Source organism: Melitaea cinxia, chromosome 6 (assembly GCF_905220565.1).
Source record: "Melitaea cinxia chromosome 6, ilMelCinx1.1, whole genome shotgun sequence".
Lineage (NCBI taxonomy): Eukaryota > Metazoa > Arthropoda > Insecta > Lepidoptera > Nymphalidae > Melitaea > Melitaea cinxia.
Window position 1 is genome coordinate 5,071,833 of NC_059399.1, and position 13,366 is coordinate 5,085,198.

The 13,366-nt window shown below is 31.5% G+C and overlaps 1 protein-coding gene across 1 annotated transcript in view; it reads right to left on the reverse strand.

Annotated features, from left to right (window-relative positions):
• Positions 1-9,819, reverse strand: part of LOC123654498 (NACHT domain- and WD repeat-containing protein 1) — a 62,916-nt gene extending 53,097 nt beyond the window's left edge. Inside the window, exons 1-3 of the mRNA XM_045590398.1 lie at positions 9,708-9,819; positions 8,624-8,703; positions 226-348 (exon numbers count right to left, since the gene is read on the reverse strand). Coding sequence (XP_045446354.1) covers positions 226-348; positions 8,624-8,703; positions 9,708-9,819 — 315 coding nt within the window. The remainder of the gene's footprint in view (positions 1-225; positions 349-8,623; positions 8,704-9,707) is intronic.
• Positions 9,820-13,366: the final 3,547 nt, after the last annotated feature.

Sequence of the window (13,366 nt, forward strand, 5' to 3'; positions counted from 1 at the left end):
TTTTTATATTAGTAACACAGTTTACTAACAACTGTAATCAAACACATCTACAAAAATAAGTTAACCTTCAAATACATTCTATCATTTAATTTCTAGTCTATTATGTTCAAGTTAATATTACACAACAGTGAACTAAGTGTTCCTCTGGGCATTAAAATGACGTAGAAAGTTGCCTCAAGCTCATATCTCTGGTGATGAAGTTTAAAAGAAATCTCTCAAACTTACAAGAAAATATCCTGCTTTCGATGTGTTATTGCAGCATTTTATCTCCTCGAGATGGTATCGAAGCAGAGCGGGGTTCGTTTCGTCCCCGCCATCTGTCCCGTAGTGCATGTCCACAAACTCAACCTGTAAAAAACAATACTTTAAATAACTGAACTTACGAGTGTAAAAGTTAAAGTACATGTAATGAAACATTCTTTAATTTAAGGTAAGGATATAATTTTTAATATTTATATTAGATCATAAAGTTTTTTCCATATATTTTCTACGAAGTACCCATAGGTGTTTCCTATTACGTACTACGTAGGAATGGTTATAAAGTAGCTTTAATCTATATAAATAAATAAGATTCGAGTGTCTGTTTGTAATATTAAATTAACCGCTTTTTACTAAATGCATATGGATGTATACACAGTACATATACCAAAATAACATTTCTATTCTTAATATATTTAGATTGTACACGCTAATTTTGCGATTGTTTTATAATTTTCCTGTGGCAGGACTACTGGAAGATATTCCATCATGGGATAAGTAGTGCCTTTGTACCAGCATTGTCTATAAGAGCTATTTCCTGTTGCTATCCTAGTGTACATAAATTGTTAAATAAAATAAATAAATAACGTTTATTACAATTTTGGTCTGTCAATGTGTCTGTTTGTTCCGGCTAATCTATGAAACGTCTGGACCGATTTTGACGGGACTTTCACTGGCAGATAGCTGATGTAATAAGGACTAACTTAGGATATTTTTATTTTAGAAATCTATTCATTTTATAACTCTGCGAACTGAAGAACAACTTTTTTGTTAAATTCCACGCGGAAGAAGTCGCGGCCATAGCTAGTAGGTATATAACAATGGTGGCACTAGTATCTATTACAATGCTATGATAGGTGACTTAAAAACTTTATAGACCACCGAAGCTGTACGGAATTAATAAATTAAATTTTGTTTTAAATTCTGTTTCGGGGGACCGAATACATGCACAACATACCTAATCACGCAAGCAGCACTGCAAAACATCTATATGGCCTAGAGACGTACAAACATTTGTCACGTATAGGAATTTTGACTGCGATCGTTAGCCCATCAATCAGTTGCTGTGACCACTGCACAAACACGTAGTAAAAGTTAGGTAAATGAGGACAGTCAAGATTATTCATCAAAAAATGAATAGCGAGAAACAAATAGATTATATAGATATAGAACGAAACTTTGTGAATCGCATCAAAATTAGGTCAATATCCACTAGATGCAATTTCGAAAGTAAATAACTTTGTTATTACATAATTTATTTCTTATAAAATTGAGATTAGAATAATTTTATTTTAACGACATTTATTTCAATACCATAAGGTTCATTAAATGTAAATTATTTTACGTTTTCTCTTTCTTAAAATATTAGTAACATTTTTACATTTGAATAACTACCGTTCTGAAAATATATTTTATTAAGCTATTTTTTAAATTGTTCTCTGAAATAAAGCCACGGAAAACTTCGCTATGTTTGGATACCTGGAATCTAGGTTTATTTATATGAGTGCTGAATAAAATATATTAATAACTCGAATGTTGAAAATGTTTATCGAGGAAAAAAACCTTTTACCGCTTTGTATTTTTTTGTATATTTTTAACATTTTTTTTATTCAAAAGGCAAAAACAAACGTTGAATATCAAATTCTTAACAATTCATAGTATTTCGTAATTCTCTAGAATTTTTTTATTATCACATTTTCATTTAGTACAATAAAATAGTTATTAATTTTCATTACAATTGTATTGATCAACATTTAACTAACCATTTTTTAATACCATATCAATAATCGACCGTTCCAGCTCTATGTATATATTAATTTTATATTTTTCATTAAACACACACACACACACATATATATATATATATATATATATATATATATATATATATATGTTTAATGTATATGTATATACATATATAAGTATGATGAGTTAAGGTTTCTCACGAGTCCTCATTCGTACTTATAAACTACATATTACTAATTGTAAATAAATCTTTTAACTTTAGCCATTAATCAAGAACGTTGACTATCTTGCTTTATCATAATTTATTCAAGCCGCCACGTGGGATACCATCAGACTGAGTTTTGGTGTCTATAAATAGAGCAATTATGAACACTTGTGTACACACGCCCTCTGCAGACTAAGTTGACGTATTCAATATATCGCATAAGATTAACTTTAGTTTTAAAATATGGATTATAAATAATGTGCGATAATCGACTTTAAATTAAAATATTACATTTATACGACCTTAATGAACTTTAGTTGAAATGTGGGCCTATTTTACTTTGTCCTAACAATTATCAATTTTATTTAGAGTTGTTATTTACCATGACCCTATCCCATTTTCTTAAGCTAAAATTTGTTATTATTTCAACATGACTTTTTTAACCTTACAATTAACATACATAGATAATCAAAATAATAATATGTTCAGAAACTACGGATGAATGAATAATGTTTCTACTTTTCCACTAAAGAATTATTGTAAGGTACAAAAAAAAAACCGGCAGTTCCGGACCACGTCCTAGTTTTACTAGGCATTCGCAGGACTGTCGATTTGTAGTTTTTATGATAAATCGCATGAAACATGAACAGAAGGCATTTTGAGCCCGTGTAGGTTGATTTTTACATAAATAAATATTTAAAAAAATTACAATTAATCAGATTTCTGCGGAGTTTCTTGCCGATTCTTCTCTGCAGAATCTACATTCCGAATCGGTGGTAGCTTCACTTTTACAAAAATAATTATTTGTTTTAAAAGTTTTAATTTGTAAAATGACGATTCAAAAGTGCTCTTGGAGCCTACTTGAATAAAGCTATTTTTGATTTTGATTATTTGATATATCTTTGTAGCATAACATAGGCCATCGAAAGATAGTAATTCAATAAATGAATTTTTAATCGCAGTTTTTGCTTAGCTCGTTAAAAAAGTATTAGCTAAACTTACATATAAATTATAATATCACATAAAATTATATTTAAAGTTACTTAATTAATTAATTAAAATAGTTATATAGACACAAGGACAGTAATATACGGCAAATTGAAAATATATTTATTTTCATTTTAGTTGCAGTCTATTTCAAACGATCTATATTTATATTATTGGGTCAAGAGCCCAATTCAGGAATGTCTCGTCGCCTGCTACGTATTGATCAAAGAGAACAGATGTTTTCATACAAGTATTCGTATTTTATGTATAAGTTGTTATGTATGTTACAGTGTTAGGTATGTTACAGTTTTATGTATAAATATATAGTTTGTTCATACTATTATATATTGTGTTATATAACTAGATCGACAAACAAGCGTACGGCTCGTCTGATGGTAAAAGATTACAGTAGCTTATAGACGCCTGCAACACCAGAAGCATCACAACGCGTTGGCGAACACCAGGAGCTCTGGTAACCTTACTCACCAACAAGAACACAACACTGCTTGAAAACCGTGCTATTTAGCTGTGATCTTCTGTAAGTTATTTTTTATTTTATTATGATTTGGCGTTGAAAAATATATACAACCCTAAATTTTCACCCTTCTACCACTAACCCCTATTTTTAAATAGAGTTTAGCGGCAAGACAACGTTTGCCGAGTCAGCTAGTAAAATATATATATAGTAATTGGAACAAATGTATCTTGGTGTAGAGATCGCGTGTTGGTAAACATATTGTGGGACGCCCTCCGGCCAGCTAGACCGACGATCGACGTAAGATCGGAATGCGGAGTACCGGGAAATTTAGCGCAAACTTAGGGAGGCCTATGAATCTTCACTACATAGTATAAAAAAAGTCACTTCCCGTTGTCTGTCCCTATGTATGCTTAGATCTTTAAAACTACGCAACGGAATTTCGACCGATTTTATTAATAGATTGAGTGATTCGAGTGGAAGGTTTATAATATATATAATACATACAAAGCATGGTAGAGAAACACTTATAATTTGAGAGGTTTCTAACGTATTTTTTGTTGCTGATAGTATCAACATTGCATTCGTGTGAAGCCGGGCGGGTCGCTAGTAATATATAAAACAAAGTCGGTTGTGTTCGAACATTTATAGCTCGATAATGGCTGGACTGATTTTTATGGTTTTTGATTTTTTGTATTTGTCTCCGTTCTAAACAGCATACTAATTATTAAAAATACTGCTTACTGCCGAAACAAAATAATACAAAAGAGAAAAAAATTCCAATACAAAATGATCATGGGTTTCATAATTGTCAAACATTTAATGTTCATCCCGTCGATACGGTAAACTCTCCCCTCATATTAAAGAACGTATTTAAATAAGGGTTCCAAATCGATAAGATATATCCACAACATTCAGATAATGGCGTATTTTATATTTTAAAAAAGAAGAAATTTATTTTGTGTAAACTTTCTTTATGTAAGCATGTTTGGAAGTATCCATATAACCAATGATGTATTTTTAACAGTGAAACAGATATATAAAGATATGACATTAATTATTATCATATATCGTACAGGTATTTTAGTTATCAATATGAAAACATGAATCTTTATTAATTCCAATATTTTCAATAAAATCTCAAAAACTACTGGTTCGAAATGAAAAATTATTACTCTATTTTTTAGGAAAGCTATAAGCTATATATATATATATATATATATTAGTACTTTTTATCCTCAAAAAAACCTCGGGTGGTATCGCGGACCACAGATAGCGAAATATAAAAGAAATAGCATTAAAGTTATATAAATTCATTTAAGTGTATACTATGCATCAACATTTTGCCCACTTTTTTCAGTCCAATTTACTTTACCTTCAAGACGACTTAATTCTAAACCCTTTAATTGATAATTAAATATATGTATGCTAATCGAATACTACATTTTTCGTTTTCGTTATAAATATAATAAATATTAGTTTAGTGTAATAATAATGTAGTAAATATTAGTTAGGAAAGTCAAAACTGTACATTGAATATTTTTAAAAGAATACTTGGGGTGTAATCTACAATCGATACCGAAGCCAAAAATATGGTTTTTAGAATTTTTGTGTTTGTCTGTTTGTCTGTATGTATGTTCGGGATAAACTCAAAAATACTGCATAGATTTACTTCAAATTTGGCACGAATATTATTAAGAAGTCGGCTCAACACATAAGCTATATATTATCACGCTATCACCTACGGGGAACGAGCAGTGAACCTTTATTTCTTCAACGCATTCTGTAACAACGCGTAATCTAACGACGCATATTTGAATGTTGTAGTTATTATGTTAATAATAACCATGCTATAAAGCTAGCTTCACACTAAAAATAAAATAAAATAAATCAAAATAAAATAAAGACATTCTGTTCATTTAGTATCAGCATTGCACCCGTGCGAAGCCGGGGCGGGTCGCTAGTTAGTATATTAAAATCTATGTAATGTACTTAATATAACGTGATAATTGAATAGGTTGAGGATATTTTAAACTTTAAGAATAAGTTTAAAACTTCCAGAAGTTCCTCAACAGCGCAGTGTTAAGAAAGAGCAACAGATTTTTTTTTAAAATCTATAGAAATGCGAGAAAATGTTCGAACTCTACATACATACATACATACATACATACATACATACATACATAATGAATTCGAAATGTTTAATAAGCCAATACAGTAAATATATAAATTTGAATTATTTTCTCTTTTGTATATTGAAATAAAAACACGGTACTATAGTATCAATACGGTATTGTATTGTTTTCGGTATGCATTAATCCTTACTTTGAAAGTTTTCTTGTGCCCCGGCATGTGATAAATTACGAACTAAGTAACGGAGTTTGTTGAAAGCTCAGGGTCACTTTGCTTTTGTAAATTCAATTCAAAATGTATTGAACACATTTCCTCCACGAATTATTAAATAGTCACGATTTGTAATTCATACATTATAATTCTTATTTATTAAAATAATTTGTGATAACCTGAAATAATATAAAAAAGTTTTGATAACATAAAATATAGGTACTTAATACCACTCTCATACAAAAATTAAAATTTAAAAGTAATTTTATTTCAATACGCAGAATTTCAAAAAATAAATACGCTATTCACTTTATGTATTTATTTTCATATAAGACCAAAATTTAGTACTGAAAGCCGTAACTTTATGGATATTTTTAAATTTCTGTAAATATATTTACTTCATTTCTTATTTAATGAGATAGTAATAAATGCTATAATATGGAGAAAGCGCAGACGCTCAATGAAGCATAAAAATTATACAGAGGAGATTACGAAATTTTTTTTACGGTACAAAAAAGGTTTTAGTGTTCTGAAAAATGTTAGAATTAAAATCGACGCTAAAAATTATTACACTGGTAGAGAGCATTATGGGTAATAATTTTGTTTGCTCGCTTCGGTCTGAAATATCCCACTGTTGGGCTTTGCTAGCATAGGCTTCTTTGCTAGCCGGGGCGAGGTGGCGAATGCTAGCGCGACCCCATCTCGCCCTACCCAGGCAGACGACTGCTCACTCACTCTCTAGGAGACTCTCTCTCACTCAGTAGGAGTCTGACATAACCCTCTAGCGCCCCCGCGCCGGTAGGTATCCATGATGGATTTTCCCCACGTAAAAAAATGCCTCTTTTCCTATGCAGGAGAAGGATCAGAGTTTAATCTATCACGCTGCTCCACTGCGGGGGCGGATATATTCCCTACTATGAGTAACGATTGCTATAAGGTGTACATGATAACAACCGGGACCGTATGCTTAACGTACTCTCCGAGGCATGGTGGGGAGATCCACAGACTAACAACCATTCCGGAAATAAAAATTTGCATAAACACAAATATTCACTCCGAGCGGGAATCGAACCCGCGACCGTCGGTGTTTAGGCGCCGCCGACACGGCACACGCACTATTACACCAGGACGGTGGTCGGTGTCTTAATGTCGTAATTTTTAAAACCGGACCTGTGGAGTCTGAAATCAAAATATAAAATGAACTTAGGATTTGGAATCTTGAGCTCTTACGTAATATGCTTACTGTGTATACATAGACATACATATTATGATATTCATTTTTGATGTGATTGAAAATAGTAGACGTGTTAATAATCTATAAATTGAGTTTCTGTATTTTGGCTATGTTCTTCGGTTTCTTCGGGGAGTTAAAACATTTGTTTGTAAAACTTGTTAGAATAATATGATATTTTGTGCAAACTGCTTTTTCTGAATAATGAAATACATTTTCTGTCGTCTTTTGTTTTACTCAACAAGATTAAATTAGCGAGTAAACATGATTTTGTTATTATAGATTATGTAATTTGACTATGTATTGTGAATTTTAGTAATAATTTAGTTTTGTTTTGTTAAATGAAATAATGGAATTGAATGTGATATCAATTTTTGTATTCGTCAACTTTTATACAACTAGTTCGGCAAATAAGCGTACGTCTCACCTGATGGTAAGCGATTACTGTAGCTTATAAACGCCTGCAACACCAAAAGCACCGCAAGCGTCTTGCGGACCCTACAGTTAATCCACCCCAGGAACACAACACTGATTGAAAGCAGTATTATTTACCTGTGATCTTCTGTAAGGTCGAGGTACCTACCTCTTCAGTCAGGCTGCTATAGATTTTTAGCAGAATATTTACTATGTACGATTTTATTTTTGTATTACCCACACATTAGGAATTCTAAACATTTTTGAATATCATGACACGGTCAGTCGGAGACGCGGGTTCGAACCCCGCTGGAGCGGTCAATTTTTGATATGATATTCAAAAATGTTTAGAATATTTACTGCTGTGCCCTATCATAGTACGTGCTGAATTTACGCAACAAAGAGATAGGGATATCCCTATCCCTCAACATATATATGTTGAACAGGCACAAAAATAAAAATTACGTATGTATAAATACTCGCACACTTACAGCCACGCGGCCAGATGAGTGGAGCGATCTACAACAGTCTAATAAAGTAGGTTATACACTTCGGTCTTTCACACTTCACTTCTTCATGTTTTGATGTGCTGAGTAATTAATGACTGCTATGATTATTAATTAAATGCATAATTACATATTAAATACCCTACATAAAATATTTGCCTGCACTTGAATGAAAAACATAAACAGCCTAAACAAAAGTTTTAATTAAACTTATAGATGAATAAAATGATATACACTATTAGCGCAGCGATTACAACAAATTACTCTGCGCTTATAGCCTTAAGTTTATTCATCGATCCGTATCCGTATTCATCTGATATGTATTTTTTGTGTGTTTTTCAGGAAAAAATCACGTCTTACAAGAAAGTGTTAATTGTGTGAAGTTTATTAATTTATTAAAATACCTGTAAAATCAGGTTTACAGCTAAATGGACAATGTTACAAGACCAAATACTTACCTCGATATATCGATCATCATAAGTGGATTGCAATTCAGGACCCACGAGTTCGAGTATTTGTCGACGCTCCTCTTGAAAATCTAGAAACAATTAAATTTGGTAATATGTTTGATAATATACAATATTAATTAGAATTCTTGACATTTTTTTTTTTACATTTTTAATAATAATTTTGAGTGATTTATGAAATATATGTAAGAGTTTATTTGTCTTTTAAGTTTGGGCGATTTTTTACTTTAAAAAAGAAGGAGGTTCTCGATTCGACAGTATTCTTTTATCTATGTTACCTCAGAACTTTTGATTGGGTGGACCGAATTCGATGATTTTTTTAATAGAAAAGTAGTATGTTTAATGTGGTTCCATTTAAATTTAATTGATATCTGACTAGTACTTTTGAGCATTCTTTAATGATGCGTAATTATTTGACCATTCTTTCAACGAGCGTCGTTGTATTAGACTTCATAACTTTTAATTGGGTCGACCGCTTTCGACGATTTTTTTAATTGTTGTTCTTGTCGTATAGTTTCATTAAAATTTCATCGAGATCTAATGAGTACTTTTAGAGTAATCTTTGATAACGCGTATTCACTTGACTATTTTTTCGTTTACATACTTTGTTTTACTTGTCGATCTAATTGAAGTCAGTTTTTATAATGAAATAACTTTTTCGGGTTTTCACGCCGTTTATTATATTTTTTAGATGCCCGACTTTTCGGATACTTTACAGAAACCATGGTAACGGAGAGATTGTGAAAAAAGTCGGGTTTTTTTTCGATTGCGAGCTAACACAATTATAAAACTGACAATCTTGTATAAAAATTAACTGTAATGTGTAATTTCGGGTATAGTCTGTGTTACGCAAGTGATAATAAAAATGTATTAATGTTTCTGTAACGACTCAGTCTTCTAATAAACGTCTTGAAGTTTATAAGCGTCTCAATTAGTTTCTTGCTAATCTACCTAATTAGAATCAAACCTACGAGTAGGTAGTATATGTAATTATGCACATAAGCACAGATGGAACCACGTACATCGTCTAATGTCATAATTGTGCATGTAATGTCATATCTATTAAAATGCTTACCATTATACACCGAAGCTACAAATATCTTGACAGCTCGAGGTCCGGGCCACTTGTCACTCTGATCCGTGTAGCCTTGTAGCGCTTGAAGCACTAAAGGCTCCGGAGCGCTCATTGCGCCCCCAGTAGCCCTTACCTCAACCCACACTCATCCCCCACCACGGCATTCTGTTGACAAAAACAAAAAATCAACAATTAAGCATCCATACTGTACTGATGTTTCTAAAGTTATAATAATATATTAGTTATAATAATACAATTTGAAAAACTCTATCAGAAAATTAAAAAGTAGTAGATATGAGTTAGTTTTTAAAGCCGTTTCTCTCATGTGTAAATGCAATAGTTCATTTTGTAGGAGTACGAGTAAATGCGTTTAAGAATATTAAAATAGTATTACAACTGACGAAAATATAGTTTAAGATAACACAAGTACATACTGACCATTCAAAACCTCCTTCGTAATTTAAATCGTGTAATATAGATAAAACAGTAAAAAAATAATTATTTCACAAGTAATATTTATTTAGTTTAGGAAATACAGGCAGTAAAAACTGTTCCATGTGTTTGTTACATTTGTAATTGTATTTAAAAAAACCTTTTAACCGCGACATCCTCTACTTGACAGTTTTTATTTATAGCCATCTGTGTGCACTTATGCGGCATACTGTGAGAGACTGAGAGTAGTTTCGTTTTTTATTTTTTAAATCCTATACACATTTTTTAAAGCAAAATTTGATAAAATATAACAACTTTTCAGATTGAATTTTTTCAGGCCTACGCTCGCTTACGCTCTAAAGACTGATGTTAGCTTTAACGATCCAGACTGAAATAAAAATCTCAATAGGTCAACGCAATTAATTCGACGTCAATAAACATTGAACGTTTATTACAGTATTTATTATGATAAAGACTAATGACCTTATTTGTTTGTACATTCTATAAAAAAATTACTTTTCAAAGATAAGATTTAAATATAAGTAGCATTTAAAGGTTTATTATAAAGATAGAAAACGCTTAACTTAAATATTCTACTATATTTATCTATGGTCTTTATATCTATTGCAGATGTTTTAAGCAGTGTATGTCTCCTTTGCGCACTTCCGTTGGTGACTATGCAATCCAATTCTGGAGCGGCAAGACCGACCGCAACCAGGGCAGGTGTATGTTGCAACACATGAATTAAAAAGATTGCGATGGCGGAGCGTCTTCTCCACAGATGTTAACTGCTTTGCCTTGGTTTGAATTTAGGAAATGCAGGTTGTCCCACTGCCTACACCTTGCACACCCTCTCGACCTTGCCAGCGTAACCCAAAGGAACGACAAGTCGCTACGTGTGGAGCTGGTTCGGTTGCAGGACCTGACTCGTGTCTTATGGGGATCCACTCCGAGTACCTTAGTTGCCTCTTATAACACCTGGTACTTGAGTGGGGCAGTATTCTATTTTACCGATGCCCCACGGCCCAACTTAAATATTACAAATAAAAAAAGTCTGTTAAAGGTTTAATTAACAACGGTTGCTTATTCCTAATAATATACAAATACATATTTTTTGATAAATTTATGTTAAAATAAGTATACATTATAACATCCAGACTCAGAGCGAAACCAAAACTACAACCTTTGTAGCAGAAAGCGTGGTCACTATAAATTTCTCTAAGTAGTTAGTGTGTCAACTTTTACAACGGAAAATGATAGTCATATAGTCAAATTAGACATAAAAATAATGATTAAATAACAAAAACTCTGACAGAGCCGAATTTTGCTAGGTACCTTGGATATACCAATATAAATAAAGAGCAAAAAGTCCCCCTCGATTCATCCCATGTATGCTAAAAAAAAATATTCAAGGTCTCTGTTATGAATGTCTCGAAAATTATGTCTTCGGTTATGAATTCTTGTTTTTTAAATTAAAAAACCGTCATTCAAAGAAACAGTTGAAAAGCATTTTTACGTGATTTGTATTCATTTTGACAAATGAAATACTACAATGGGCATGATAACAAGGGAGCGGTGATCTTGCAGGTGGCGCAGTGTGCACAAAGACGTCTAATCAAAAGCAACTCGAGTGTCCATTATTATACGCCTTTTTATAGCACCTTTGAATGGAGCTTCGGAAGATTTATCGAAGATGCCGTGCTTAATACCTATCATAGCGGGATAAATGTATTGATCGTTTATTATTAATGGAATTTAAGCACGGAGTTTTTATGGAGTGCTACGTATTGTTTGTGTTCAAAAAAATAGTGTATTGAAACTAAATTGGTTATTTCCAAGTACTCCTACCTTGCGAAAGTAGGAGTAACAAGGAATTATAATTACACAATATTTTTCTCATGTTTTCGTCCACTAATGAATTAGAAAGTAGAGATAGTGAAAATGCTAATTATTTTTTTGGGAACTTTAAATATTTAAATATTACTAAAAAGTTGCGAACCTACGACATTGCTTCACTAAAGATTAGTAGATACTAATAAAACAAGATTTTTTTTTATTTACAGAAGAACTGTTTCAATTCATGAAGTTTATTATAAGTATATAAATTATAATTGAAGTAATTTCAGCTTTAGAGGAATATTTTAACAAATAAATAAAGAAGCACATAAAAAAACATACATATAAAAACATATTTGTATTTTAAATTGTTTAGTATAAATAAGAGTAAATATAAATTTATCAAAATATGCCTACGGCGTATCAGCACATCCTTACGACTATAGGCAGTAAAATATAATTAGTTCTGTCAATTACAAGTGCTCGAACGAGTAAATTCAAGAGAGAGAAGATAATTCACATCGCAATATCTGTTGATTCGCGAAATTAATCTACATAATAAATACATGAATTTTAATTAATATACATTGATACATAGGTTTTATGGTTTATTTTTTAAATGCCTATGTATTAAATTATCTTATTCAAGCTAACAGCCTATACACCGACGGTTTGCGGGTTCAATTTCCACTCGAGATAAATATTTGTATTTGCACAAATATTCCTTTTTTTATTTTTTTATTTATAATTTCACACATTAATACAAGGTTTTAACAGTATTACAAGTGATATATAAAATATAATGTGCATCAGTTTTTTTTATTTAAAAAAATTTACATTCACGGGCTCAAAATGCCCATGCTTTTTATTAAACATGCATAATAATTATATTAATACCACACGCGATTTTTTTTTTGTCATTGTCATACAAACTACATACAGATCGACAGTCCTGTGACTGCCTAGTAAAACTAGGTCGTGGTCCGATGCTGACGGTTTTTTTCCCCCCTACAAATACTCTTTCATCACTCATTATTCATTCGTTCTTAATTTTTGAACATTTTATTCATTTTCTTATCTTAGATGTCTATATCTACGCTTATTTGCTAGTTATTATATATGTACACTTATTTCCTAATTACCATATATTTACACTTATGTTTTACTTACAATATACACTTAGCCTATTTTACTGTTAGTAAGGGTCTTTTTTATATATTTATTTATACATAGTTATTATTAATATTTATCTATTTATTATTTATTTAAAAAAAGCATCAATTTGCATCAGTTGCAACAGGCGGCCCTATCGCTAATACAGCGGTCTCTTCCATTCAATCTTTAGGCAGAGGACTAAATAAGAAGTGTGGAATGGGGCGAAAAAATTTTAT